Here is a 25,283-nt window from a genome sequence, read left to right on the forward strand (position 1 = left end):
CGGATGCCCACAGCTTCCAGTGGCTGCGGTTCTCCAATGGGAGCTGCGGGAAGCAGCGCGGGCCGCAGGGACGTGCTGGCCGCTGCTTCCTGCAACTCCCGTTGGCCAGGAACTGTGAACCGCAGCCACTGGGAGCTGTGGGTGGCCGTGCAAATGGAAACAAACTGTCTGGCAGCCCGCCAGCGGATTACCCTGACGGGCCGCAAGTTGCCTACCACTGGTGTATAGCCTTGAATCTGGCTCCCTCCTTCCCCAACATGTCAGCTAACACTGCTGCTGAGCCAGGGCACTTGGGGGAAGTGATCTAGGCCAAGTATAGGTCTTCCTTTCCAGAGCATAGGGGGAAATCAAGGAACCACAATACGGTTCCAGTCTGTTCTTGCAGTGCTGCCCTTTGCTCAGGGCTTGTAGCAAAACCATCTTATAGCCTTTAATGAGTTGAGCTATGATACCATTTTAGTATTCACTGTTTCTTTTTAAACACGTCCATTCTCCGAAATATTTTGGCATTTCAGTGTTTATTTACTGTATTGTATCTGGAAATATTCCTGGTTTATCCCACTTCTACAGCAGGGAAATCACAATTCATTCTATCCAGCGTATCTGAAATCTGCAGTAGACACTTACTATAAATCCTGATCACGTTTGCCCATCTCTGCTTCAGACGTCTTGCCAGTTTCCAAGCAGAAAGCATGTAAAACATGACTTGTAGGCTTAATAGTTAACTAATAGGACAACGAGAAAGGTCTGCATTAGATCAGTGCAGAAGGTGCTGCACTTTATTGCCTCATTTAGGAAAGATCTGTTCCTTTGGGAAGCATGGTAGAGAATCCCTGATAGTTATTACTAATTTGATAAGACATTTAAAACATCTCTCTCTCTGTACACTGACAGCTTTTGCTGAAATTATCGCCATATACATTTTCTGATGAGCTTGTGCTTCTCTCTGCAATTTTGAAATAGACCACCGCATTAACAGCTCTGAGACAGATTTAAACAGCATGAAAGCAGTCGCAGTGGAATTGTAGGGGTGGTATTTAAGAGCCATCTGAAATGATATCACTGATATCTAAACTTCTCTCACAAAAGGCCTGTGTAAAATTAAGTATTGGCAGTGAAAACTGAAGTCAGGATTTCTTTGCTTGCTTAACAAATAGCTGGGATATTACTAATATTTGACAAGAGAAACCTCAATGAAACAGAAATGTGGTGAACTGTGGAAACATACATATTAACAGTATATCCATTTCTACCTCAGTGCCTGCATTTCAATAAACCTACCCTCCTTTTGCTCAATGAAAAATCTGGAAAGTTTCCACGGTGACACACACCTGATTACTGGATAAAAGTCTACAAGAAATTGACATTTTTCCTGCACATAGATATTTCTGAAACTCTTGCTGACACCCATGTGCATCAGAATCAAGGTTGTGCGGTAGATCAATGTAAGGTCAGTATCTAACTGAGGTGGAAACATTCTCCCCCAAAATCTCAACTTTAACTGAAGAGAAAGGATAAATTCTGGCCCTTTACAGTGCAAAAAAACCTAGAAAATGGAAAGCTATGTCCCTAGAGTTGAAAACTTGTCATGGTGATTTTTCCTGTGGTTTAATCACAGTCCCCACAATTGCCAGGGACAGGTTTGGGGCCTGTAGGTGTAAGTACCCTTTTGTTTTTTTCACCCAGAAGGCCATTTAACAATCTGCAGCTCTGTGGGAAGGGGAGGGAGTGTGGACTAAAGCTAGTGAGCCTAGACCTGCTGCAAGCAAGGAGAACAGAGACAATGCAGGGAGCCAGCCAGGGGTTAAAAGATACTGAGGTACTCAGCACCAGATGCTGAAGGCTGGAGAGGCCTGAGAGAGATATCTGAAAGGAGAAAGTGGGGAACATAGAATTCTATTGGCTCTGCTGGGAAGGAGACACCACACCCCCACCTGCATCCCTGGATCGCTCGATGCTCACCCACTGATCATTTTTTCCATCCCCACTCTGCTGCCACTTCAATGTTCCTGCATCCTGACAGCCGCCATCTTATTAAACAAATGCATGGAGGTGCAAGTGACTGTCAAAACCAATGTGTCTCCATCCTGCTGTAAAGCTCCAACAACCTCACTGCATAACAAAAATAAAACTTGTTGCATTTAAACAGTAAAACCCCCAAAGCCCTGTGATTTTGAAACTGGAGTTGGAAAAGGATGGAAATATTATTATTATTATTATTTAACTTTTACATTACAGTAGTGACTACAAGTGAGCCAGTCAAGGCCTGATGATAGCAGAATCTGTACAAATATATTGTCAGTGACAGTCTCTGCACCAAAGAGATAAGTAGTTTCCAATTCCTGGCCTGTGTCCGGAGACAGCTACCGGAGTCTCTTTTTATTGTGTGTAGGCCCTCTGGAATCCACCCTCTCCCTTCCGAATGCCTGCCCTGCAGGCCCTGTGTCACAAATTAATCATGTTTTTCGTGATGCTTGCCAGCAGTACCAATCAGTGCCAATTTTGCTGGTGGTCTGTGTGATGTGGATACCTGGCATCTAGGCAGTAGCCTGAGGATACCAGTTCATTGAATGCTGGCCAGCAAGCAGCCAAAGTATGGTTCTTTGTGGTCCCTACTAAACTGGGTTGTGATTTAAATTAATGATCTAGAAATTAAAGACGTTTAGCAGCCTCCTGATCCATCCTGTCCCCAACCCAATGACTCTTTCTATTCAGAATAGAAACCACTAAAAAAAATGCCAAGTCCAGAAAAAAAAACCAAAAAATCCACAACTTTGCATTCCAATACAGAGTTGTACCGGACAGTGAATATTTCTCGCCATTGGACCAAAATAGCACTGAACAACCACACAAAAGGAGAGTGCATCTTTCCTTTAAAGTCAAGTTTCAAATGGCCTCTGAAGTTCATCACCCTCTGAACTGCCTCCTACTCTTTTATGCATCCTTCAACAAGATTCCTTTCAGCATCATTTCACCATTCACATTCTCCGTGAAACTAAAAAGAAACATTATTTAGGGAGGGGGAATCAAAACACAAAATGCAATAGCTTACTAATACGTACAAGGTCTAAGCCAGCAGTGGCGGATTAGCCACTGGGGCAACGGGGCCCATGCCCAGGAGCCACAGCCAATTGGAGGGGGGTCTGGAAAAATGGGCACTCTGACCTGCTCCGCCCGCCCGGCACTCCTGCCTGGGAGCAGGGCAAGCCCCCACGCCCTGACCCCACTCCCTGGCGGGAGCAGCAGCTAGGCAGAGAAGGGCAAGCCCCCACAGCCCGACCCTGCTCCCCAGCAGGAGTCCCGGGTGTGGGGGTAGGGTAAGCCCCCGTGCCCCCACCCCATTTCCTCGGCAGGAGCACTGGGGGGACTGCAGGCAGAAGGGGTAAGGAGGGGCCCCCGCTTGCTCTGGCCCAGGACCCCACAAAACTGTAATCCGCCTGTGTAAGACAGCTATTCTAATGCAACCTGGGAACACTATCCTAACAACCTGAAACTGTTAGTATATAGTATCTGTGGCTGTGACTCATTTTACTGCAGCATAATTCCACTGTAAAGTTGCTGGAAATCATTCAAGTAAATACCATTCTCCTCCTCCCACAGACTCCTGACCCTCTGAGGCAAGTGCCAAATCGTATTTCAATGCTTTCTGGTTATGCTTGTACGTTAGAAAAGTCATGTGAAGAACTACTGCAAAAACAAAGATATGTGCACAAACATATGCATGATGTACAAGAAGTCTGAAGATGCTAATTGTTTGTCGGAATTCCCAAAATCCCACCCTAGCAGAGCTCAATAGTATACTTTGTGATGGGCTGTACTCTCCACACCGGCCCTGCAAGAGCTGAATTAGGCCAAGAGGGCATGATCAGCCAATTAAGCTGCAAATGGGGGAGATTTAGGCTGTGTGGACAGAGCTAATTAGAAGAAAGTTCACCTTTGAGGCGACAGGCAGGGCTTCTATAAAGCCAGAAGGCCGGCAACAGCGTGTAGCAGGGAGAAAGCTGGCAGTTTCACACACAGAGGTAAGGGGAAAAGAAGCATGGTAGGAAGGAGTCCAGGGGTCAGAGCAGTCAGGTTGGTATAGATGCAGTCCTTAACTGTTCACTAAAGGGCCCTGGACTGGAACCCAGAATAGAGGGTCGGCCTGGGTTCCACTGCACTGTGGCATTGCTAAGGGCAGTGGATATGAAGACTGTTGGAGTCACTGCTGGAGCAATACTGTCAGGACAGTGGGTTTGAGAACTGCCTAATGCTGCTTGTGGAGAGAAACCTTGGAAGACCACCCTGGAAGAGGAAACCACTTAGTGGCCTGGCTGGATGGCCGAGTCACGAAGAGGAAGCAGCAGTTCTTGGAGGGAGAGAGGGGCTGTAGACACACAGAGAGAGAGATGGCATGCAGCCACAGGAAGGGGTGTTGGCCTGGCAGCGCTAATCCCCAGAACAGCCAGGAGGAGGTGCCATCGAGCAGTGAGCAGAGCACTCTATCACATACTTCTCCATAAATCATGAGAGAGAAATGGAGAGAGAATTGTGAGGTAAAAGAGTTTAGCTAGCTAGACATGAGGCCACCTATGACTGAAGCTTCTATATCTGTAATATTGATAAAGAAGGTTCCAGCTCTGAAAGTCTAGATAAGCACCTACATATACAAGACTTTCATTTTGTCAGCCATATAGAAGAGACAGATTGGCTGCATGCACGCAGCACTTTTCTAGTTCTATTGGTAACTGAGCACTCAGCAAAGGAGACAAGTACAAGTACTAGTACAAGACCCTGATAAAAGTTAGAGGTGGCTTTATTCTGTTTAATTCCATGACTCCAAACCACTGAAGTCTATGGAAGCCTCACAAACAAGGCCGCCGGGGCAGTAGGAAATCAATGTACCATGTAGCAGCCCGTGAAATGAAGTGTATCTGCTAGCTCTTAAAAAGGGCATTGACCCTAATTTTTATAATTATTTTCTCATTGTTGATAACACAGCCACCTCAGAAGTCAAAGCTGCTAACAGGGAATGGGGTTTAAGTATGTGGCATGGAATTTTTTTTAAGGATTTGGAATTGCAAAGGATAATGTAAGTGAGGAAGTGATAACTTCTAGAGTACAAAATGCTCAGACAGCCTTCACCAGAGATGCTCCCTGAGACTAGTAGAAACATGTCCATACTGTTTAAAATAAACACAACCTGCCTCTCGTGTTTGGTGACTGGTAAATAAGAATACTTCTAATATACAAGATTCCAAGCCTTTGGGTCCCATTGTCTAAGGGAATCATATGGAATCCCAGAATTAGGGCTGTCAAGCAATTAAAAAATTTAATCATGATTAAACGTGCAATAAAAAAATTAATCACGATTAATCGAATACCATTTATTTAAATATTAGAAATAATATTTAATAATAGAATATCATTTATTTAAATATTTTTGGATGTTTTCTACATTTTCAAATGTATTGATTTCAGTTACAATACAGAGTACAAAGAGTACAGTGCTCACTTTATATTTATTTTTATGACAAATATTTGCACTCTAAAAACAAAAGAAATAGTATTTTTCAATTCATCTAATACAAGTGCTGTAGTGGCATCTCTTTTTCATCAAAGATGAACTTACAAATATAGAATTATGTACTGCATTCAAAAATAAAACAATGTAAAACTTTAGAGCAAGGGTGGGCAAACTACGGCCCAGGGGCCACATCCAGCCCTCCAGATGTTTTAATCCCACCCTCGAGCTCCTGCTGGTGAGCGGGGGCGGGGTCTTGACCCGCTCCTCACGGTTCCCGGAAGCAATGGCATGTCCCCCATCCGTCTCCTACACGTGGGGCAGCCAAGGGGCTCTGCACGCTGTCCCCGCCCCAAACACTCCCCCGCAGCTCCCACTGGCCGGGAACCAGCCTGAAGCACCCTCCTGCACCCCCAATCCCTCATCTCCAGCCCTACCCCAGAGCCCACACTCCCAGCCAGAGCCCTCACCCCCTCCCATACCCCAACCCCCAATTTCATGAGCATTCATGGCCCGCCATTCAATTTCTATACCCAGATATGGCCCTTGGGCCAAAAAGTTTGCCCACCCCGCTTTAGAGTCTACAAGTCCACTCAGTCCTATTTCTTGTTCAGCCAATCGCTCACACAAACAAGTATGTTTACATTTGCAGGAGATAATGCTGCCCACTTCTTGTTTACAATGTCACCTGAAAGTGAGAACAGGCATTCGCATGGCACTGTTGTATCCAGTGTCGCAAGATATTTACTTGTCAGATGCGTTAAAGATTCATATGTTCCTTCATGCTTCAACCACCATTCCAGAGGACATGCGTCCATGCTGATGATGGGTTCCACTTGATAATGATCCTAAGCAGTGTGGACCACCACATGTTCATTTTCATCATCCGAGTCAGATGCCACCAGCAGAATGTTGATTTTCTTTTTTGGTGGTTCAGGTTCTGTAGTTTCCACATCGGAATGTTGCTCTTTAAGACTTCTGAAAGCATGATTCACACCTCATCCCCTCAGATTTTGGAAGGCACTTTAGATTCTTAAACCTTGGGTGGAGTGATGTAGCTATCTTTAAAAATATCACATTGGTACCTGCTTTGCATTTCATTAAATCTGCAGTGAAAGCGTTCTTAAAACGAACAACATGTGCTGGGTCATCACTAAAGACAGCTATAACATGAAATATATGGCAGAATGCATGTAAAACAGAACAGGAGACATACAATTCTCCCCCCAAAGAGTTCAGTCACAAATTTAATTGACACATTATTTTTTAACGAGCATCATCACATGGAAGCATGAAGGGGCATATGAATGTTTAGCATATCTGGTGCATAAATACCTTTCAATGCCAGCTACAAAAGTGCCATGCGAAAGTCTGTTCTCACTTTCAAGTGACATTGTAAATAAGAAGCGGGCGGCATTATCTCCCATAAAAGTAAACAAACTTGTTTCTCTTAGCGACTGGCTGAACAAGAAATAGGACTGAGTGGATTTGTAGGCTCTAAAGTTTTACATTGTTTTGTTTTTGAGTGCAGTTACGTAACAAAAAAAAAGTCTACATCTGTAAGTTGCACTTTCATGATAAAGAGATTGCACTACAGTACGTCTATGCGGTGAATTTAAAAATATTATTTCTTTGGTTTATAATTTTTACAGTGCAAATATCTGCAATAACAATAATGATATGAAGCGAGCACTGTACACTTTGTGTTCTGTGTTGTCCTTTAAATCAATATATTTGAAAATGTAGAAAAACATCCCAAAATATTTAATAAATTTCAATTGGTATTCTATTGTTTAATAGTGCGATTAAAACTGCGATTAATCACGATTAAGTTTTTTGAGTTAATCACAGGAGTTAACTGCGATTAATCGACAGCCCTACCCAGAATCCTTGACGTGTTGCTCTTCTTTTGGAATTAGATATGGACTCAAACAGATCAGGAGCTTCGGAGAACAGGACTTGATGGAGAACGCACCAATTGAAGCATGTGCTAAAGAGCTGCAGTTGTTTGTGCAGGTTCTAAGAATCAAATTCCTTCATGAACAAAGTGAAAGAGGCACTGAATAAATCAGCGACTGATAAAAATGCAATAGCAATGCTCAGTGTTATTTTATTAGCCAAACATTAGCTACTAAAAATCTGAAAAAAATACTGTATCCATATACGCCTACAAATACAGACCTGGGTTAATGCATTTACCCTCAAGTGTTTTTGAAGGATAAACACAATGAAAATGTAAGTAGGCTACAAGCTTATAGGGCTGCTGTTAGCATCGTGCTTTAAGTGGGAGTTAATTTTTGAAAGCAGTGACTCTTACCCAGCCATTAGATGTGGACGCCAAAGGCGCAAAGAGTCATAAAAATACATTGTAATAGTTTAACTAAGGATAATCTTTAGAAAAAAATCATATCAAATCATTCAGTGACTCTAAAACATATAGAAGGGGACATTTGGCCTCCAGAGCTGTATACGTAACACATTACATGCTACATATGTCTCTGCCTAGGGCCATCTTTTCCCTATCAATCCAGCTCAGGGGCCTGATTATCAACTGCACTGGGATATCTTTGGTGCAGAGAGTTGGGGACACGAGGGAGCCTGTTGTAGCTCCCTGATTCTCAAGCTGTCCAAGCTCTCACATTTGGCACTGAGGTGAGTTAGAGTAGCCTAGGTGCTGTTCTAACTTACAACAGCTGGCTATGGTCCACACCAGTTGAGAACTGCCATAGGAGAGCTCCACTCCACCCTCTTCTTATCCTGTTATGCTCCCTCCCTCCTAGGACACTTCCCCTATACCAGGTTGGCAATTAGGGTTGCCAACCCTCCCGCTTTTGCTGGGAGTCTTTTGGCTCGGGCTTTGCAAAAAGTAGCTAAAAAGACTTTCTAAACTGAAAAAGCACTGTAAACAGTCATCAAAAGGCAAACATTCTGCTGAAGGCCGTTTCACCTGGAAAAAAACATTTCCTAGAAATTATATTCCATTTCTCTGCTAGTCACAAGCCTTTTTCACTTTATAGCTAGAGAGGTGGTGTGCTGCGACTGCTGCTTATTCTATTCACCATGAATGTTTCTGGGTCACCTTGCTCCTTCCCTCCATTTGTTTGTGTTATTCACCTGTTGTCTCTCATCACGTGCTAAGATTGTAAGCTCTTTAGGGCAAGGGCTGTCTTTTTTTTACTAGGTGTGTACAGTACCTTGTACAATGAAGTTTTGATTCCAGAGCAGGGCCTCTAGGCACTACCACAATATAAATAAATAACAGTAATAATCCCCTATACTAACAGTAATCTATGTCAGTAGAGCTCTGTTAAGTCGCTGAAACTGACAACTGCATGGCAGAAAATAAACAAAAACAAATATACAGAATGAAATGGAAAGGATTAGAATGGCACTGAAACTTCCCCTTGAATATTCCATTAGACTGGATGTAAACTCAAAACTCTCAAGTCTTTGAAAATCATGTTTCCTAATGTAATGTCTTCTTCCAAAAACTGATTAAGCCATGCATTCCAAGAAGCCATTGCAAAATGCTGATATTTGATCTTTGTCTCTTATTACACACCGATATTAGTATGTTTCTCTGCGGTATAGTATGTGGGGCAGGGATAGCTTGGTGGTTTGAGCATTGGCCTGCTAAACCCAGGGTTGTGAGTTCAATCCTTGAGAGGGCCATCGGGGGGGAATTGTGCCTGCTTTGAGCAGAGGGTTGGACCAGATGATCTCCTGAGGTCCCTTCCAACCCTGATATTCTATGATTCTATGTGTATAGTATGTATGCTGCCTAGCCTGGTAAATGAGCATAAATCAAGCAGGCAAATAACTGAGTATGCAACGCTTTTTCCTTCGATGATCAGTAGCAGTTCCATAAACCAATAACAAGCATAAGACAAGTGAGCATTTTTATGGGTATTTAGGTACGAGCCACTTAGCTATGTCAAGACAGATCAAACCAAAACTCACGAAGTAGTGCAAAGCAAACTGTGTTTCAGAACATGGACAGCTCCAGTTCACAATGGCTGTTCTTTTAAACTGAGCACAGCAGATTTCCCCCCACAAACCATCCCCTGAATGATAGCAATTACTTCCCTCAACCTCTGTAAGACTCTGATCCCCAGGTGATTTAGGAAAGATGTACAATAGTTTTACTTTGGGCTATATTGGGTCATTGATTTTTAAGCCACACTCCTCATTGACTGCTGTGGGGAGTTCAGTTTAAAAATTCCAATGGCACAATACAAACTAGAGTCTGCAGAACCAAGCTAATGAAGGGGAGGGGGCAGGAGGGAAGAAGGAGAACATGGGTGAGCCTTGTGTGGTGTTGATTTAAAAGATGAAAAGGGAGCATTTTACTTCATCTGTGTAGTGGTGGTAAGACCAAGGGGCAGCTTTCAAATGGCTGCAGCTTGCACAAGGGAGAATTTTGATCAGGATCCAGAAGAACTTAGTAGAGCAAGATAGTCATCTTATGGTGCATTCAGGATCTGACTCTCTGCCAGCCAAATGTAAATGAGCCAGAACTTCAGTAAGGTGCCATCACCAGACGAATTCCTAGCAGTGGCATTTTGTACACCGTTAATTGGGCATCCAGAGCCAAAGCACTTGATCCTGCTGCTGTTGATTTCAGTGGAAATTTTGCCATTGATTTCAATTGGGAGCAAGCTCAGGCCCTGATTTTTCAGGTTAGGTTAAATATCCAAACTTTTGGGGAGTTTATCTGAACACAGCTTCTCTGATGTTCAATGCTATTTCAACTCAGAAATTTGTGAGCTTCTTTTGAGGCTTCTGCTCTTCCCCTTGCGCCCCCCCCCCACCTCCACCTCACATACACACAAAGAAGAAATGTTGATAAAGCCTCAAGTAAAAATTATTTTCTTTGCTAAAATGCTATTCTCGAAAGACGCTGGGCTCACGTCAAATGACCTCACTTTCTGAGTAAATGGCTCAGTCTTAGATGCCGCAGAGGAAGCTTCTGCTTATCTAGAGATGCTAAGGGCTGGTTCTTGAAAACCATCCCCACCTCATTCTGAGGCACTGACTGGATTATGCAGCCAAGTGTAATGAATGGAAATGAAGCACAAGAAATGGAAACAGTGGCCGATCACTTTTCTTTATGCTAGCGGTAAAATAAAATATGTAAGGGGGCAGGGAAAACTCATGTCTCCCCTTTACTTCGGTAGATGAACTGTTTTGTTCAGCGTTGGCATCCTCAGGGTCTTTTCTATTTACTTCTCTTCACAATCCAAACCATTATGGAAACTGTTCTTTGGGCAAGGAGCCCCAATTTCTCTGTCCACCTTCTCCCCATCCCCCCCAGTTTTTCTTTTGCAAGAATTGTGCACCTTGTTATGGCAAAATATTTTGAATTTTAACATCTACCTTCAAGACCCCATGTTGCAGCTATCATCTGAGAAAGACTGAGGCCTGGTCTACACTACACAGTGAGGTTGACGTAAGCTGCCTTATGTCAACCTAATTATGTCAGTCTACGCTTCAGTCTTGTCCCGCCAGTGTAAGTGCCCTACTACCCCAACATAATAACTCCATCTCCATGAGAGGCGTGGGGCCCGAAGCAGTTTCTGTAGATAGAGTTACTTCCATTGGCTGTTAGCTCTCTTGTCAGTTTCATGGCTCCAGTGGAGCATGAAATTGACAAGAAAGCCCAGAACCTAGCTGGCCCCCTGTTCCACTGGAGAGCTGGGTGACTGGACCCAGCTCCTGGCGGGGAGCTGTGGGGGCTAGGGTGGGGGGAAACAGCCAGCCGGGATCCCAGAAGCCTGTGGGGCAGCCGGGCACCCAGCCAGGGAGCTGCTAGCAGAGCAGAGACTGGGCTCTCAGCTTCCCACACTGTCCCCTTACGTCAATGGAAGTGCTTCTGGTGAGGGGACACGCTGCCGACCGACGGAGGACATGCACCTCCAAAGGAATTACCGCAATGGCTGTATGTTGACCTAACATAGGTCAACTTAAGTTTTTAGAGTAGACCTACCCTGAATGGGGCTCCTTCCAGTGAATTCTGCTGCTTAATTGGCTGGAGGAGCGAATACTGAGCAATGCAGTGTATCCCCTCCCTCACCCCTGAAGCAGCAGAAACCACAAATCCCAGCCCCTGATGTTTTAGGACTTGACTGTGCAATACTTACGAACACTGGTGGACAACTTGTTCGCATGAGTGGTTCCGTTAGCTTCAGGGGGATTGCTTGCATGAGTAAGTGTGCCTGAAAGAGAGGAAGGGTCAAACAACTAGCTCTTAAAGAACAAGAGGAGTGGGAATTTAATTCACCATCCCTATTATTCAGGAACTTCGTTTCCCCCTGAATAAGGCTTTGTCCTCTCCATCTCCTGCATCCTAACAAACTTACCCGCCTGCTGCTAAGGTACTTCCAAGATCGGCTATTAGGAAGACATGGGGTGAGCATGCTGCAAAATGGCCCCCACTCCAAGAAATGGAAAGAGTCTCATCTGTAGTTTTGCCAGCTGCTGCCCAGATGGGAAACAGAAGTCTCAGCATCGCTCCTGTGCTCAGATTTCCTGTGTGGCATCACAATGTGCTACTGGCAACAGCCCCTGGGCTGGAAGTTTAAGCATTCCTGAACAACATGAGGAGTACACAGGAAAAGCATTCTGGTCGGGAACCACATGGGCAGCTTGGATTTAATATGATGTCCGGCACCTGAGGATTATCAAAGGTGTATTCAAAGCTCTCCACAGCAATAGCAGGCTCCAAACACTTACTTCTCACGAGAGAAAAAAAATCAAGTATTTTTGATATCACTACTTAATGCATTTCAACATTTCTGAACCCTTAAAGTACATCTCGTTTAACAAAGATGCTCCTCCAGATATCATGGAGAAACTACTCTTCACTCAGCAATTCACCAGCTGTCTGTGTTTCCTTGATCCATCCTATGGTAACACTGAGAGCTGCAAATAAGGAAGAGGAAGACAGAGAAAAGCAGGGGAAGCAATGCTCTTTCAAGCTTCCTAGTAGAGTATAGCTCTGTTGATGCCAGACTTTTCATCTCTCAGTACAGACAGGCTCAGTGGTATAGCTGTCAGATTTCCAAGGTTTCCATTAATCATTTCCCTACGAGTTCCATTCTCAATGGCTTCATATTTCATGTGTGCAGGGAATAGACAATTCAAGTTTTGCAGTACATCTTCATATGGGACCTCTTGCTGCTGATGTGACAATACACAAGTGGACTGCTAATTAACCAGGGACCAGTCTGTACCACTGCTAAATACCCTCAGCCTTCAGAGGAAGTTTGGATCTGTACCCAAACTTTGGGGCTCATGCCGATATCTATAATTAACAGGGTTGCAGTTCTAGCACAAGGGGACATACTGTCCATCAAGGTTCTTATAGCGAGACCATCACCATAGTATGTGAGTGCTTCAGTTTACCCCAGTTTTAAGGGAGGTAGCAGGAACAAATCAGCTCTTCCTCATTCGTACCTTTAAGATGGGGTGGGCAAACTTTTTGGCCCGAGGGCCACATCGGGGTATGGAAATTGAATGGTGGGCGATGAATGCTCATGAAATTGGGGGTTGGGGTGCGGGAGGGGGTGAGAGCTCTGGGGTACGGCCAGAAATGAGGAATTCAGGGTGCAGGAGGGGGCTCCAGGCTGTGGCAGGTGATTGAGGTGCGGGGGGAGTGGTGAGGGCTCTGGCTGGGGGTGTGGGCTCTGGGGTGGGGCTGGGGATGAGGGATTGGGGGAGCAGGAGGGTGCTTCAGGCTGGGACCGAGGGGTTCGGAAGGTGGGAGGGGGATCGAGGATCAGGGCAGGGGCAGGGGGTTGGGGTGTAGGAGGGGGTCAGGGGTGCAGGCTCCAGGTGGTGCTTACCTCAAGAAGCTCCCAAAAGCAGCTACATGTCCCGCCTCCGGCTCCTACATGGTGGCACGGCCAGGCGGCTCTGCGCGCTGCCCTGTCCTCAGGCACTGCCCCTGCATCTCCCATTGCCCGCGGTTCCTGGCCAATGGGAGCTGCAGGGGCAGCGTTTGGGCCCCTCCAAACCCCTCGATCCCCCTCCCGCCCTCAGAACCCCTTGGTCTCAGCCCGAAGCACCCTGCCCAGCGGGAATTTGAGGGCGGGATTAAAATATCTGGGGGGCCAGATGTGGCCCCAAGCTGTAGTTTGCCCACCCCTGCTTTAAGATCTATACATCTGAAACATAGTTTTTTCACTCACTGAGCTCTCCTGTCCTGGAAGAGTCCAAATGCACTATTCACTGTACAAACACAAATATTAAATTGCGGTTCCGGTCCTTTTTCTTTTTATTATATTTTTATGCCCAAACAATATGCTTACATAGGAACGTAAGAACAGCCATACTGGGTCAGACCAAAGGTCCATCAAGCCCAGTATCCTGTCCTCTGACAGTGGCCAATGGCAGGTGCCCCAAAGGGAATGAACAGACAGGTTATCATCAAGTGATCCATGCCCTGTCACCCAATCCCAGCTTCTGGCAAACAGAGGCCAGGGACACCATTCCTGCCCGTCCTGGCTAATAGCCATTGATGGACCTGTCTTCCATGAATCTATCTAGCTTCCTTTTGAACCCCGTTATAGTATTGGCCTTCACAACACACTCTGCCAAGGAGTTCCAGAGGTTGACAGTCCGTTGCGTGAAAAAATACTTTCTAGTGTTTGTTTTAAATCTGCTACCTATTAATTTCATTTGGTGGCCCCTTGTTCCTGTATTATGAGAAGGAGTAAATAACACTTCCTTATTTACTTTCTCTGTATCACTCATGATTTTATAGACCTCTATAAAACCCCACTTAGTCACTTCTTTTCCTAGCTGAAAAGTCCTCGTCTTATTAATCTCTCCTCATACAGAAGCCATTCTATACCCTTAATAATTTTTGTTGCCCTTTTCTGAATCTTTTCCAATTCCAATATGTCTTTTTTGAGATGTGGCGACCACATCTACACACAGTATTCAAGGTGTGGGTGTACCATGGATTTATATAGAGGAAACATTATATTTTCTGTCCTATTATCTATCCCTTTCTTGATGATTCCCAACATTCTGTTCGCTTTTTTGACTGCCACTGCACATTGAGTGGATGATTTCAGAGAACTATCCACAGTGACTCCAGGAAATCTTTCTTGTGTGGTAACAGCTAATTTAGACCCCATCATTGTATATGTATAGTTCATAGAATCATAGAATATCAGGGTTGGAAGGGACCTCAGGAGGTCATCTAGTCCAACCCCCTGCTCAAAACAGGACCAATCCCCAATTAAATGATCCCAGTCAGGGCTTTGTCAAGCCTGACCTTAAAAACTTCTAAGGAAGGAGATTCCACCACCTCCCTAGGTAACGCATTCCAGTGTTTCACCACCCTCCTAGTAAAAAAGTTTTTCCTAATATCCAACTTAAACCTCCCCCACTGCAACTTGAGACCATTACTCCTTGTTCTGTCATCAGCTACCACTGAGAACAGTCTAGAGCCATCCTCTTTGGAACCCCCTTTCAGGTAGTTGAAAGCAGCTATCAAATCCCCCTTCATTCTTCTCTTCCGCAGACTAAACAATCCCAGTTCCCTCAGCCTCTCCTCATAAGTCATGTGTTCCAGTCCCCTAATCATTTTTGTTGCCCTCCGCTGGATTCTTTCCAATTTTTCCACATCCTCCTTGTAGTGTGGGGCCCAAAACTGGACACACTACTCCAGATGAGGCCTCACCAATGTCGAATAGAGGGGAACGATCACGTCCCTCGATCTGCTGGCAATGCCCCTACTTATACATGCCAAAATGCCACTGACCTTCTTGGCAACAAGGGCACACTGTTGACTTATATCCAGCTTCTCATCCACTGTAACCCCTCGGTCCTTTTCTGCAGAACTGCTGCCTAGCCATTCGGTCCCTAGTCTGTAGCAGTGCATGGGATTCTTCCGTCCTAAGTGCAGGACTCTGCACTTGTCCTTGTTGAACCTCATCAGATTTCTTTTGGCCCAATCCTCTAATTTGTCTAGGTCCCTCTGTATCCTATCCCTACCCTCCAGAGTATCTACCACTCCTCCCAGTTTAGTGTCATCTGCAAACTTGCTGAGGGTGCAATCCACACCATCCTCCAGATAATTTATGAAGATATTGAACAAAACTGGCACGAGGACCAACCCTTGGGGCACTCCACTTGATACCGGCTGCCAACTAGACATGGAGCCATTGATCACTACCCGTTGAGCCCGACAATCTAGCCAACTTTCTATCCACCTTGTAGTCCATTCATCCAGCCCATACTTCTTTAACTTGCTGGCAAGAATACTGTGGGAGACCGTGTCAAAAGCTTTGCTAAAGTCAAGGAACAACATGCCCACCGCTTTCCCCTCATCCACAGAGCCAGTTATCTCGTCATAGAAGGCAATTAGATTAGTCAGGCATGACTTGCCCTTGGTGAATCCATGCTGACTGTTCCTGATCACTTTCCTCTCCTCTAAGTGCTTCAGAATTGATTCCTTGAGGACCTGCTCCATGATTTTTCCAGGGACTGAGGTGAGGCTGACTGGCCTGTAGTTCCCAGGATCCTCCTTCTTCCCTTTTTTAAAGATGGGCACTACATTACCCTTTTTCCAGTCGTCCGGGACTTCCCCCGATTGCCATGAGTTTTCAAAGATAATGGCCAATGGCTCTGCAATCACATCCGCCAACTCCTTTAGCACTCTCAGATGCAGCGCATCCAGCCCCATGGACTTGTGCTCGTCCAGCTTTTCTAAATAGTCCCGAACCACTTCTTTCTCCACAGAGGGCTGGTCACCTCCTCCCCATGCTGTGCTGCCCAGTGCAGTAGTCTGGGAGCTGACCTTGTTCGTGAAGACAGAGGCAAAAAAAGCATTGAGTACATTAGCTTTTTCCACATCCTCTGTCACTAGGTTGCCTCCCTCATTCAGTAAGGGGCCCACACTTTCCTTGACTTTCTTCTTGTTGCTAACATACCTGAAGAAACCCTTTTGGTTATTCTTAACATCTCTTGCTAGCTGCAGCTCCAGGTGTGATTTGGCCTTCCTGATTTCACTCCTGCATGCCCGAGCAATATTTTTATACTCTTCCCTGGTCATTTGTCCAGTCTTCCACTTCTTGTAAGCTTCTTTTTTGTGTTTAAGATCAGCAAAGATTTCACTCTTAAGCCAAGCTGGTCGCCTGCCATATTTACTATTCTTTCTACACATCGGGATGGTTTGTCCCTGTAACCTCAATAAAGATTCTTTAAAATACAGCCAGCTCTCCTGGACTCCTTTCCCCCTCATGTTATTCTCCCAGGGGATCCTGCCCATCAGTTCCCTGAGGGAGTCAAAGTCTGCTTTTCTGAAGTCCAGGGTCCGTATTCTGCTGCTCTCCTTTCTTCCCTGTGTCAGGATCCTGAACTCGACCATCTCATGGTCACTGCCTCCCAGGTTCCCATCCACTTTTGCTTCCCCTACTAATTCTTCCCGGTTTGTGAGCAGCAGGTCAAGAAGAGCTCTGCCCCTAGTTGGTTCCTCCAGCACTTGCACCAGGTAATTGTCCCCTACACTTTCCAAAAACTTCTTGGATTGTCTGTGCACCGCTGTATTGCTCTCCCAGCAGATATCAGGGTGATTGAAGTCTCCCATGAGAACCAGGGCCTGCGATCTAGTAACTTCCGTGAGTTGCCAGAAGAAAGCCTCATCCACCTCATCCCCTTGGTCCGGTGGTCTATAGCAGACTCCAACCACGACATCGCCCTTGTTGCTCACACTTCTAAACTTAATCCAGAGACTCTCAGGTTTTTCTGCAGTTTCATACTTGAGCTCTGAGCAGTCACACTGCTCCCTTACATAGAGTGCAACTCCCCCACCTTTTCTGCCCTGCCTGTCCTTCCTGAACAGTTTATATCCATCCATGACAGTACTCCAGTCATGTGAGTTATCCTACCAAGTCTCTGTTATTCCAATCACATCATAATTCCTTGACTGTACTAGGACTTCCAGTTCTCCCTGCTTGTTTCCCAGGCTTCTTGCATTTGTGTATAGGCACCTGAGATAACTCGCTGATCGTCCCTCTTTCTCAGTATGAGTCAGGAGCCCTGCCCTCTCGCACGTTCCTGCTCGTGCTTCCTCCCGATATCCCGCTTCCCCACTTACCTCAGGGCTTTGGTCTCCTTCCCCCGGTGAACCTAGTTTAAAGCCCTCCTCACTAGGTTAGCCAGCCTGCTTGCGAAGATGCTCTTCCCTCTCTTCGTTAGGTGGAGCCCATCTCTGCCTAGCACTCCTCCTTCTTGGAACACCATCCCATGGTCAAAGAATCCAAAGCCTTCTCTCCAACACCACCTGCGTAGCCATTCATTGAGTTCCACGATTCGACGGTCTCTACCCAGGCCTTTTCCTTCCATGGGGAGGATGGACGAGGAGACCACTTGCACCTCAAACTCCTTTATCCTTCTTCCCAGAGCCAGGTAGTCTGCAGTGATCCACTCAAGGTCATTCTTGGTAGTATCATTGGTGCCCACGTGGAGAAGCAGGAAGGGGTAGTGATCCAAGGGCTTGATGAGTCTCGGCAGTCTCTCCATCACATCGTGAATCTTAGCTCCTGGCAAGCAGCAGACTTCTCGGTTTTCCCGGTCGGGGCGGCAGATAGATGACTTAGTCCCCCCGACCACCACCACCCGCCTCCTTCTCTTGGGAGCAGTGGTCGTGGTAGTTAGGATTATGTTTTCCAATGTGCATTACTTGCATTTATCAACATTACATTTCATCTGCCATTTTGTTGCCCGGTCACCCAGTTTTGTGAGATTCTTTTGTAGTTCTTCGCATCTTTGCTGGATGCTATACAGGACACAAAATGAGGTCAGTCCCTGCCCCAAGGAGCTTCCAGTCTGGATACAACAGGTGCTGAGAAGCCCCAAGGAAGGGGTTGAGAAATATCAGAGTGTTTTGTTTGATAATGCAGATCAAGCAAAAGTAAATTTACTTTTGACAAGATTTCAGTAATACGGACCACAACTAGGGATGCCAATTTTGGTTGGAGGTATTCCTGGAGATTTCATCACATGACATAATCTCTAATTAAAGATTAATCTGTACTTCCTGGAGACTCTAGGGCAATCCTGGAGGGTTCACAACCATAATCACAATAGGACTGCATTCACAGAGCAAAAGAAAACACACTTACGTTGAGGTCTGAGCATAAATAAAATGGTAAAAGTACACTCTGGGGGCCTGATTTTCAAGCGCTTAACAAATGGGACCAGATTCTCACCAGAACTCAGATCCCACTTAGGCACCTTAATGAGAGCCAGATTTTCAGAAGTGCTGAGTGCCCTGCAGTTCCCCTTGCAATGCTAATGGCCAGATTTTCAAAGGAGCTGAGCTCATCTGAAAATCTGGCTCCTGAGCATGGGGGCCGAACCTTTCTGAAAATTCTGGCCTCGCAGTTGCAAAAGTATCATATTCTTAGCTCCTATTTCCACTGGCCTTGCCTTTAAACCGAATGCAGAGTCATGTTTTCAATCAGTTTTTAACAGTGTTTGGCTGAACAGTGAGGGTCAAACGGCATAGCAAATGGCTTAGTTCCTTAACTCAATCTGAGCCCCACTGAGGATGGGGCAGTAAGCCAGATGGAGCAAAGTCATACATTTTCCTGGGTGTTGTGCAAGGCTGAGTTGGCAAGCAGCAACTCAGACTACCCCAACCTGCTTCACCCCAGCAGGACTGACTTTCTACTTGCTAATTGCTGAGGTAAAAAAGGAAGCTATTTAAAACAAAATCAATGCAGAATAAAAAAAAATAAGATCAGAGTGTTTTTCCCTCGGTGTGTTCAGCTTATTGCTTCCTATCTAGACATGAGAAGAGATGCTCCATCATTATCCATTAGGAGTTCAGTGAAAACCTTGTCATTTGATTAATTGTAAATCAGCTCACATTACATCAGCAATGGGATGTTCTGAGGTTATCAGTCAAAGTTACTGCGTGTTCTAGTGAAATGTAAAATGAGTCGGCCTGACCTTAGAAAAATGAGGACACTCAAGCTGTTGGTAAAACAGAACATTTTCAGATTACGCTAGCACTGAGCTTTCCCTGCTCTGTATGAGAATTTGCTTCTATGGATCCTATCCGTGACACATACAGCCCCCTATCAGGTACCAGTCACCCAGCACATATACATAAAATTCTGCTACTGCTGTTAACTGCAATGCACTGGGGCTGACTGATGCAGCAGTCTTTCCAATGACTTCAACTGGTTTTGGACCAAGCCCCAGCTGTTGGTGGCATTTTCCCCTAGAGAATCTGCCAGGGTGCAGCACTCACATTCCCCAGTTTGTCTGTTCCTGAACCCTACCACAGAAAGGAGCACTTTCCCCAAAATTGTTCTCTAACCGCATCATATGCAAGGATCATCTTCCATAAGAGCAGGCACTCAAATACTATGACGATGAGCACGACAGAAAGGCCTGCAAACATATACACTTTCAGAGAGTCTGTGCAAGGTTGTAGAAGTGTAGCTCTGAGTTGAATCAAGCAGGATGTGTCAGATGGCTAAAACTATGCACAGCTCTAAAAAGGTATGAGCAAATGGTGAAGGAGTGAATTCCCATCTCAAAGCCAGGGTGAAGAAAAAATGTAAAAATCAAGGATTTAGAAGTTACAGTGCAGTGTATTAACTACCTCAAGTATGCTGGCTCTTTTCCTCAGAAACGTATTTGCAATATGTGTTGTATTTTTCCTCACTGGAGCATAGGTCTTTTAATCTCTTAGGGTCTAATCATGCAAACTGGTCTATGTGAATGGGCCTTACAGTAGAATTCAACAGGACTCTGCCTACGCGTCTGCTCATGCAGATTGGATTGGAGGATTACAGTTTAGATTGTAAACTAAGCACTGTGTCTACCCCCAGAACAGGACACTGATTTCATAGGCAGTTGCTGAGCATTACTGCAATATGCATAATAAGTAATATCTATCTTGCCAATGAATTCATATCAAGATCAACATAGTACCTCACTAATTAACACACATTGAGCTAATGAAGGTCCATCTAAATGTAGTTTTCATACTGTTCGCACATGGAGAAAAGGTCAGTCTCCAACAAGCTCTATTCATTGTACTCGATAGAAAAAGATCCTCTTTTTGCAGGCCAAACTCAGAAAATTTCTCTGTGACAAGATGCTGTTTTATTTAGCCACTTCCCAGAAATATTTGTTCCCCCGCCCCAACGCACACACACACAGCACTCTGGAAATAGAACCCTTTGTTCAAATTCCAGTTCTTGGAAATATATGCAGATATTTGAAATGGGGACTTGAACAATGTTTCTGAAAATGACACTTCAAACTCAGTCAACGTGGCCTCTCTCACCCTCCTCTGGATGTCGGATACCCTGTCATTTAAAACGACACAGCTACTTTACTCTGCTCAGTTGTTTAAAGAATAGCACAGAGCCGATATTCGGCCCTCTCCCAAAGATTAAGAAACATACCTGTTCGATGGAAATAGGGGTTGGCCATCTTTCCAAGGGAGTGGCACATGGGCGAACATTCATGGAGCTTGCCTGAAAGAGCAAGGGAAAGGAGAACAGAAAACCATCCCGCCTTCCCCCACCCACTGTTCTTAAATTAAATCAATTAACAAAATCCAGAAGATCACAAATCTACAAAAAGATATATGTACACGCTTAAATTAGAGATGAAAATCTGCTCTTCCCGGCATACTTAGCTGCCAAGATCAGCGTTTGGTGTCGTATGTTTCTTCTGCAATACTCGGTGGCATTAACGACACTCAAAGCAGCATAAAGTGTGATGCTCTGTATGCTGATGTGGCAGTCACAGAAGAAGCACAAACACTGAGCTGAAGTCTTGACAGGTTAAAAACCTTCCAGTTCACACAGTACATTCTCCAGAAGAAACGTGACAGAGACATACAACTAAACTAAACCAGGGCAGCTGTCAGTTGGGGCCAGATTCTGACCCCTTTACTGACATTGGTGAGCAGTTTATTCACGCAAGTAATCCCACTTTATTTATATGCTCTATAAACAAACTCTGCGAATGATTCCAGATTAAGAAATTAATTGACAGGACACAGACGAGGCATTTACACCTTGCCACTGAAACCTTTCTCTGTCTTTATAGTCAGTATTTCCCCACTAGTGCCTCTCTACTCAGGGGCCTCTCTTACTGTGGACAACACCACCTGTTGCAATGGCCTTGGAGCACCTGCAGACTCCATTACCAGTGATGAAGAGTCCTCTCCAGATTTAACAGTGCCAGGACATTAAGGCCCCGATTCAGCAAAGCTCTTAAGCACGTGTTTAATTTTAGGCACCTACTTAATTTCCATGGACATCAAGCACATGTGTAAGCGCTTCACTGAATCTGGACCCTAACCTAGGATTCCTTCCTTCTCTGGGACAATCTTTCCTATAATGCACATTGACACCACTCCCTCCCCGCCAGCCAACACGATCCAGATCAGAAACCGCTCACAGTCAAGTCCCTGAAAGGTGTCTTGAACTGAGGGTACTTAGAGAAGCTCAGCTCATGCTGATGTAGACCACACCACATTCTCATGCACAATCCGGATAAATGTGGGCTACACAGAGGAGCCACTGCAAGAAGCAAGAATCCACTCTACGAATCCAGTCATTTAGAAAGACACTACTGCTGTCCCTGGGCTATAGTAGCGGCTCCCCTGTACAACCCCAATAAAGGGCTCTTAGGTTTGCATAGCAGCTGCTCCCCCCTCCCCGCTAAATCTTTGCCATATCCATAACCCCACAATTCTGCAGTGCATAGCGACACCATGGAGTAGAATTCCACCCCAGGCCAGGTGAATGGAGCTTCCTGAGCATTCTCTCAGGGTATGTCTACACTGCAATTAAGCACTCGCTTCTGGCCCGTGTCAGCTGACTCAGGCTCACGAGGATCAGACTGCAAAACTGCAGTGTGGATATTCGGGCTTTGGCTAGAGCCTACACTCTGGAACCTTTCCCCCCCACCCCCCGCAGAGTCTCAGAGCGCAGGCTCCAGCCACAGCCCGAACATCTACCCAGCAATTTTATAGCCCTGCAACCTGAGCCCCGCTAGCCGGAGTCAGCTGACACGGGCATACCCCAGTGGCCCACCCCACCACAACAATCTGATTGAATTTAAGGCTTCTTTTGTCCACATGTGGGCGGGAAGGAGCATTTAGTCCTTATTGAGCCCAACCACTGTGAGCTGGCTCCTTCTAACTTCTTAACCACCCATCCTCTTCTTTCTGGTGGCAATTACACTGTGTGCTCTAAAGAAAAATAAACTTTTTGTGTAGCATGCATGAAAAAGAAGACAAAAAGCCTATTTTAGGCAACAAAGGCCTGACATTTCAAAATGATGGATTTGTGGCCTTTGTAAGGAGCTAGCCTTGCTATTTCCAGCCCACATTATAGAGCAGTAGAATTATTCATACAAATTTGCCAGCTCTGGGATTGCACTTGGGTGCTTGGCAGTTATGGAATATTCCAGGATTTCCCAGGGTGCTGAGTGGACACATTCTAGATGCACTTGCGATGTGTGGAAGATAATGACAACCCATTCCTTGAGGGCTTGGGGATGTGCAGATGGCTACTTTTAAGAACAGGAGGCCAACAGTGATAGTATTCTTTTTTTTTTTTTCTTTTTAAGTCTATTCTCTTGTTGAATAGATCACACCCGCCAGGCCAGCAAAATGCAGGGAAAAACCAGCTATGCACTGCATGGTATTTATAAAGAATTTGACATTTCCTCAAAGCTTTTGTCTGTCTAAAGCATAAAGACCAATTTGTTTGGAGATATGCTTTATCCAGTTTGCATTGTCCTCCTTTGTGTTGCATCGGTCACTTCACCCAGGCTATGCCATACAGTCTGCTTGGACTGTGTACTCTCTGGGGCAGAGGATCTCCAGCTTAGTAGCTTCCATAGAGAGATGGTCCATGAGAGAATCTCCCCTTTTGTCATGATTGCACAGGTCACCATCCCTTCCATTCATGATTGCAGAACATCCCTATGACAGCTGATTACATAGAAGAGTAATAATAGGAAAACATTTAATGTACTTTAGTTCTTTTTTATTGAGGTTAGCAGCTGGAAATAAGGCAGAGAGCAAACACAATGCAACTAGCTAGCTCTCTAGGAACCACCAGAAAATGCTCTGCCCCAGTGGTCCCTGGACCAGAATTTGAGGATTTCTGATCTAGAGACCAGCAGAAAATGCCTACAAGGGTCCTCTTTAGATGTGCTGATGCACCACAATCTCAGAGATGGGCCAAACCATATCTCAAGATCCAAACTAGAACTTGTCTCCATAGTGGGCTGAGCTAACAGACCTAATATCAAAACACCTCCACTCTTTGAGAAAGTTGGGATCTGGGACCCAATCTGGATTTTGCACATATCTACTCCATATGTACAGACTGGGCCCATATCTGACCCATATGGTACAGTTCAATCCCCCCTCTGTTTCATACCTACTAGCCAAATGAGTCCCTAGTCAGGAAGGGTAGGCCCTATTTATTTTTATTTTTCAAAATGCTTTTCCTTGTAATACACACTCTCTCCAAAGATCTCTCCTCGAGTAATGTAGTTATAGGGTGTGTCCCTATGCATAGCCTTTCAATGTTGGCAGTTGTAAGTGTAGACATAGCCTAAATATGTATAAAATGCCATGGGCTAGATCACCCCTCCCCTGGGAAAACTTCCAGAAGGAGGTATGAGAGGGAAACTTTTGCCCCGTAAGTCATTCTCTCCGTAGATTAGGGGTTTGTCCTTCCCAAATAACAGATTGGGTGTGTAGTCCCAACAACACAGGCCTCAAAGTCTACTGGAGCCTAAAGCCGTCTTGTGTGGATGCCCTTAGAGCTGGTAGGAAATTTTTTTCAACAAGATGTTGGTTTTTTTGGTTGGGAAATGCTGATCGGTTGAAACTGAAACTGTTCACAGAAATATGTCAGTTTGACACAATCTTAATTGGTAAGGTTTCTCAGGTCCAGAATTATTGTTGATGGTGGGCTTTTGTTTTTTGGCAAGGAGTGGGGAGGAGAGACGAGGAAAGAGAGAGAGAGAGACTCTATAGCCTATTGGTTATAGGGTACTTACCTGGGATGTGGGAGAGACAGGTTTAAGTCCCTGCTCTTAATCAGGCAGACTTGAACCTGGGTCTCCCACATCTCTGGTGAGTCTACTTTTTGTTCCAATGGAGAACGAAAACAAATGTTGAAACCTGGAAATTTTTCAAAATCAGACTCCTTGTTTTCCAGCCTGCTCTAGATGTCCTTTGCATTTATACCAGCTCTGATGCCCCCTGCAACCTGGACCCTGGCAGCTTGACTCCATTGGCAGCTGGCCTCTGCCCTCCCCAGCTCCCTCCTGTGTACTCCAGCATGGCACAGGCAGGAGAATTATGCCTCTGGTGTGAGCTCACTGGGGGAAAGGGCCCCAGCACCCAATTCAGGGAAAGCCACAATTCTGTCCTCTCTGTGTAGCCTTGAATAAGTCATTTTAATGTCTCTCTTATTTCCTCTTCTGCAAGTTAGAGGCAATACTTCCCTGCATCACTGGGGTGTTATGGGATTAATTACTGAGTGTAAAATGCTTTGAAGATCTAAAGTGCTATATTCAGTAAAAGCTAAGTATTATTATCAGACAAGTCGGGTTTTTTTAAGGCAAAATATGGAACTGGTTATATAATTTAAACGAGGTATCTTCAGAAGCCACTGTAGTGCTTCAGCATAGACGCTCACAGCAGCGACAGGACGGGTTCTCCCATTGCAGTAGTTAATCCACGTCCCTAAGAGGTGGCAGGTAG

At 45.3% G+C, this 25,283-nt stretch overlaps 1 protein-coding gene across 5 annotated transcripts in view; it reads right to left on the reverse strand.

Moving 5' to 3' along the window:
• OSBPL5 (oxysterol binding protein like 5) overlaps nt 1-25,283 on the reverse strand; it is a 219,860-nt gene that overhangs the window by 170,261 nt on the left and 24,316 nt on the right. Inside the window, exon 1 of one of the 5 annotated variants that reach the window (XM_037899659.2) lies at nt 11,644-11,718. The exons of the other annotated variants lie outside the window; for them this stretch is intronic. Coding sequence (XP_037755587.1) covers nt 11,644-11,706 — 63 coding nt within the window. The 5' untranslated portion in view covers nt 11,707-11,718. Of the gene's footprint in view, nt 1-11,643; nt 11,719-25,283 lie in introns of those variants that run through there. 5 annotated transcript variants of the gene reach the window in all.

The sequence above is a fragment of the Chelonia mydas genome, chromosome 6 (genome assembly GCF_015237465.2).
Source record: "Chelonia mydas isolate rCheMyd1 chromosome 6, rCheMyd1.pri.v2, whole genome shotgun sequence".
Lineage (NCBI taxonomy): Eukaryota > Metazoa > Chordata > Testudines > Cheloniidae > Chelonia > Chelonia mydas.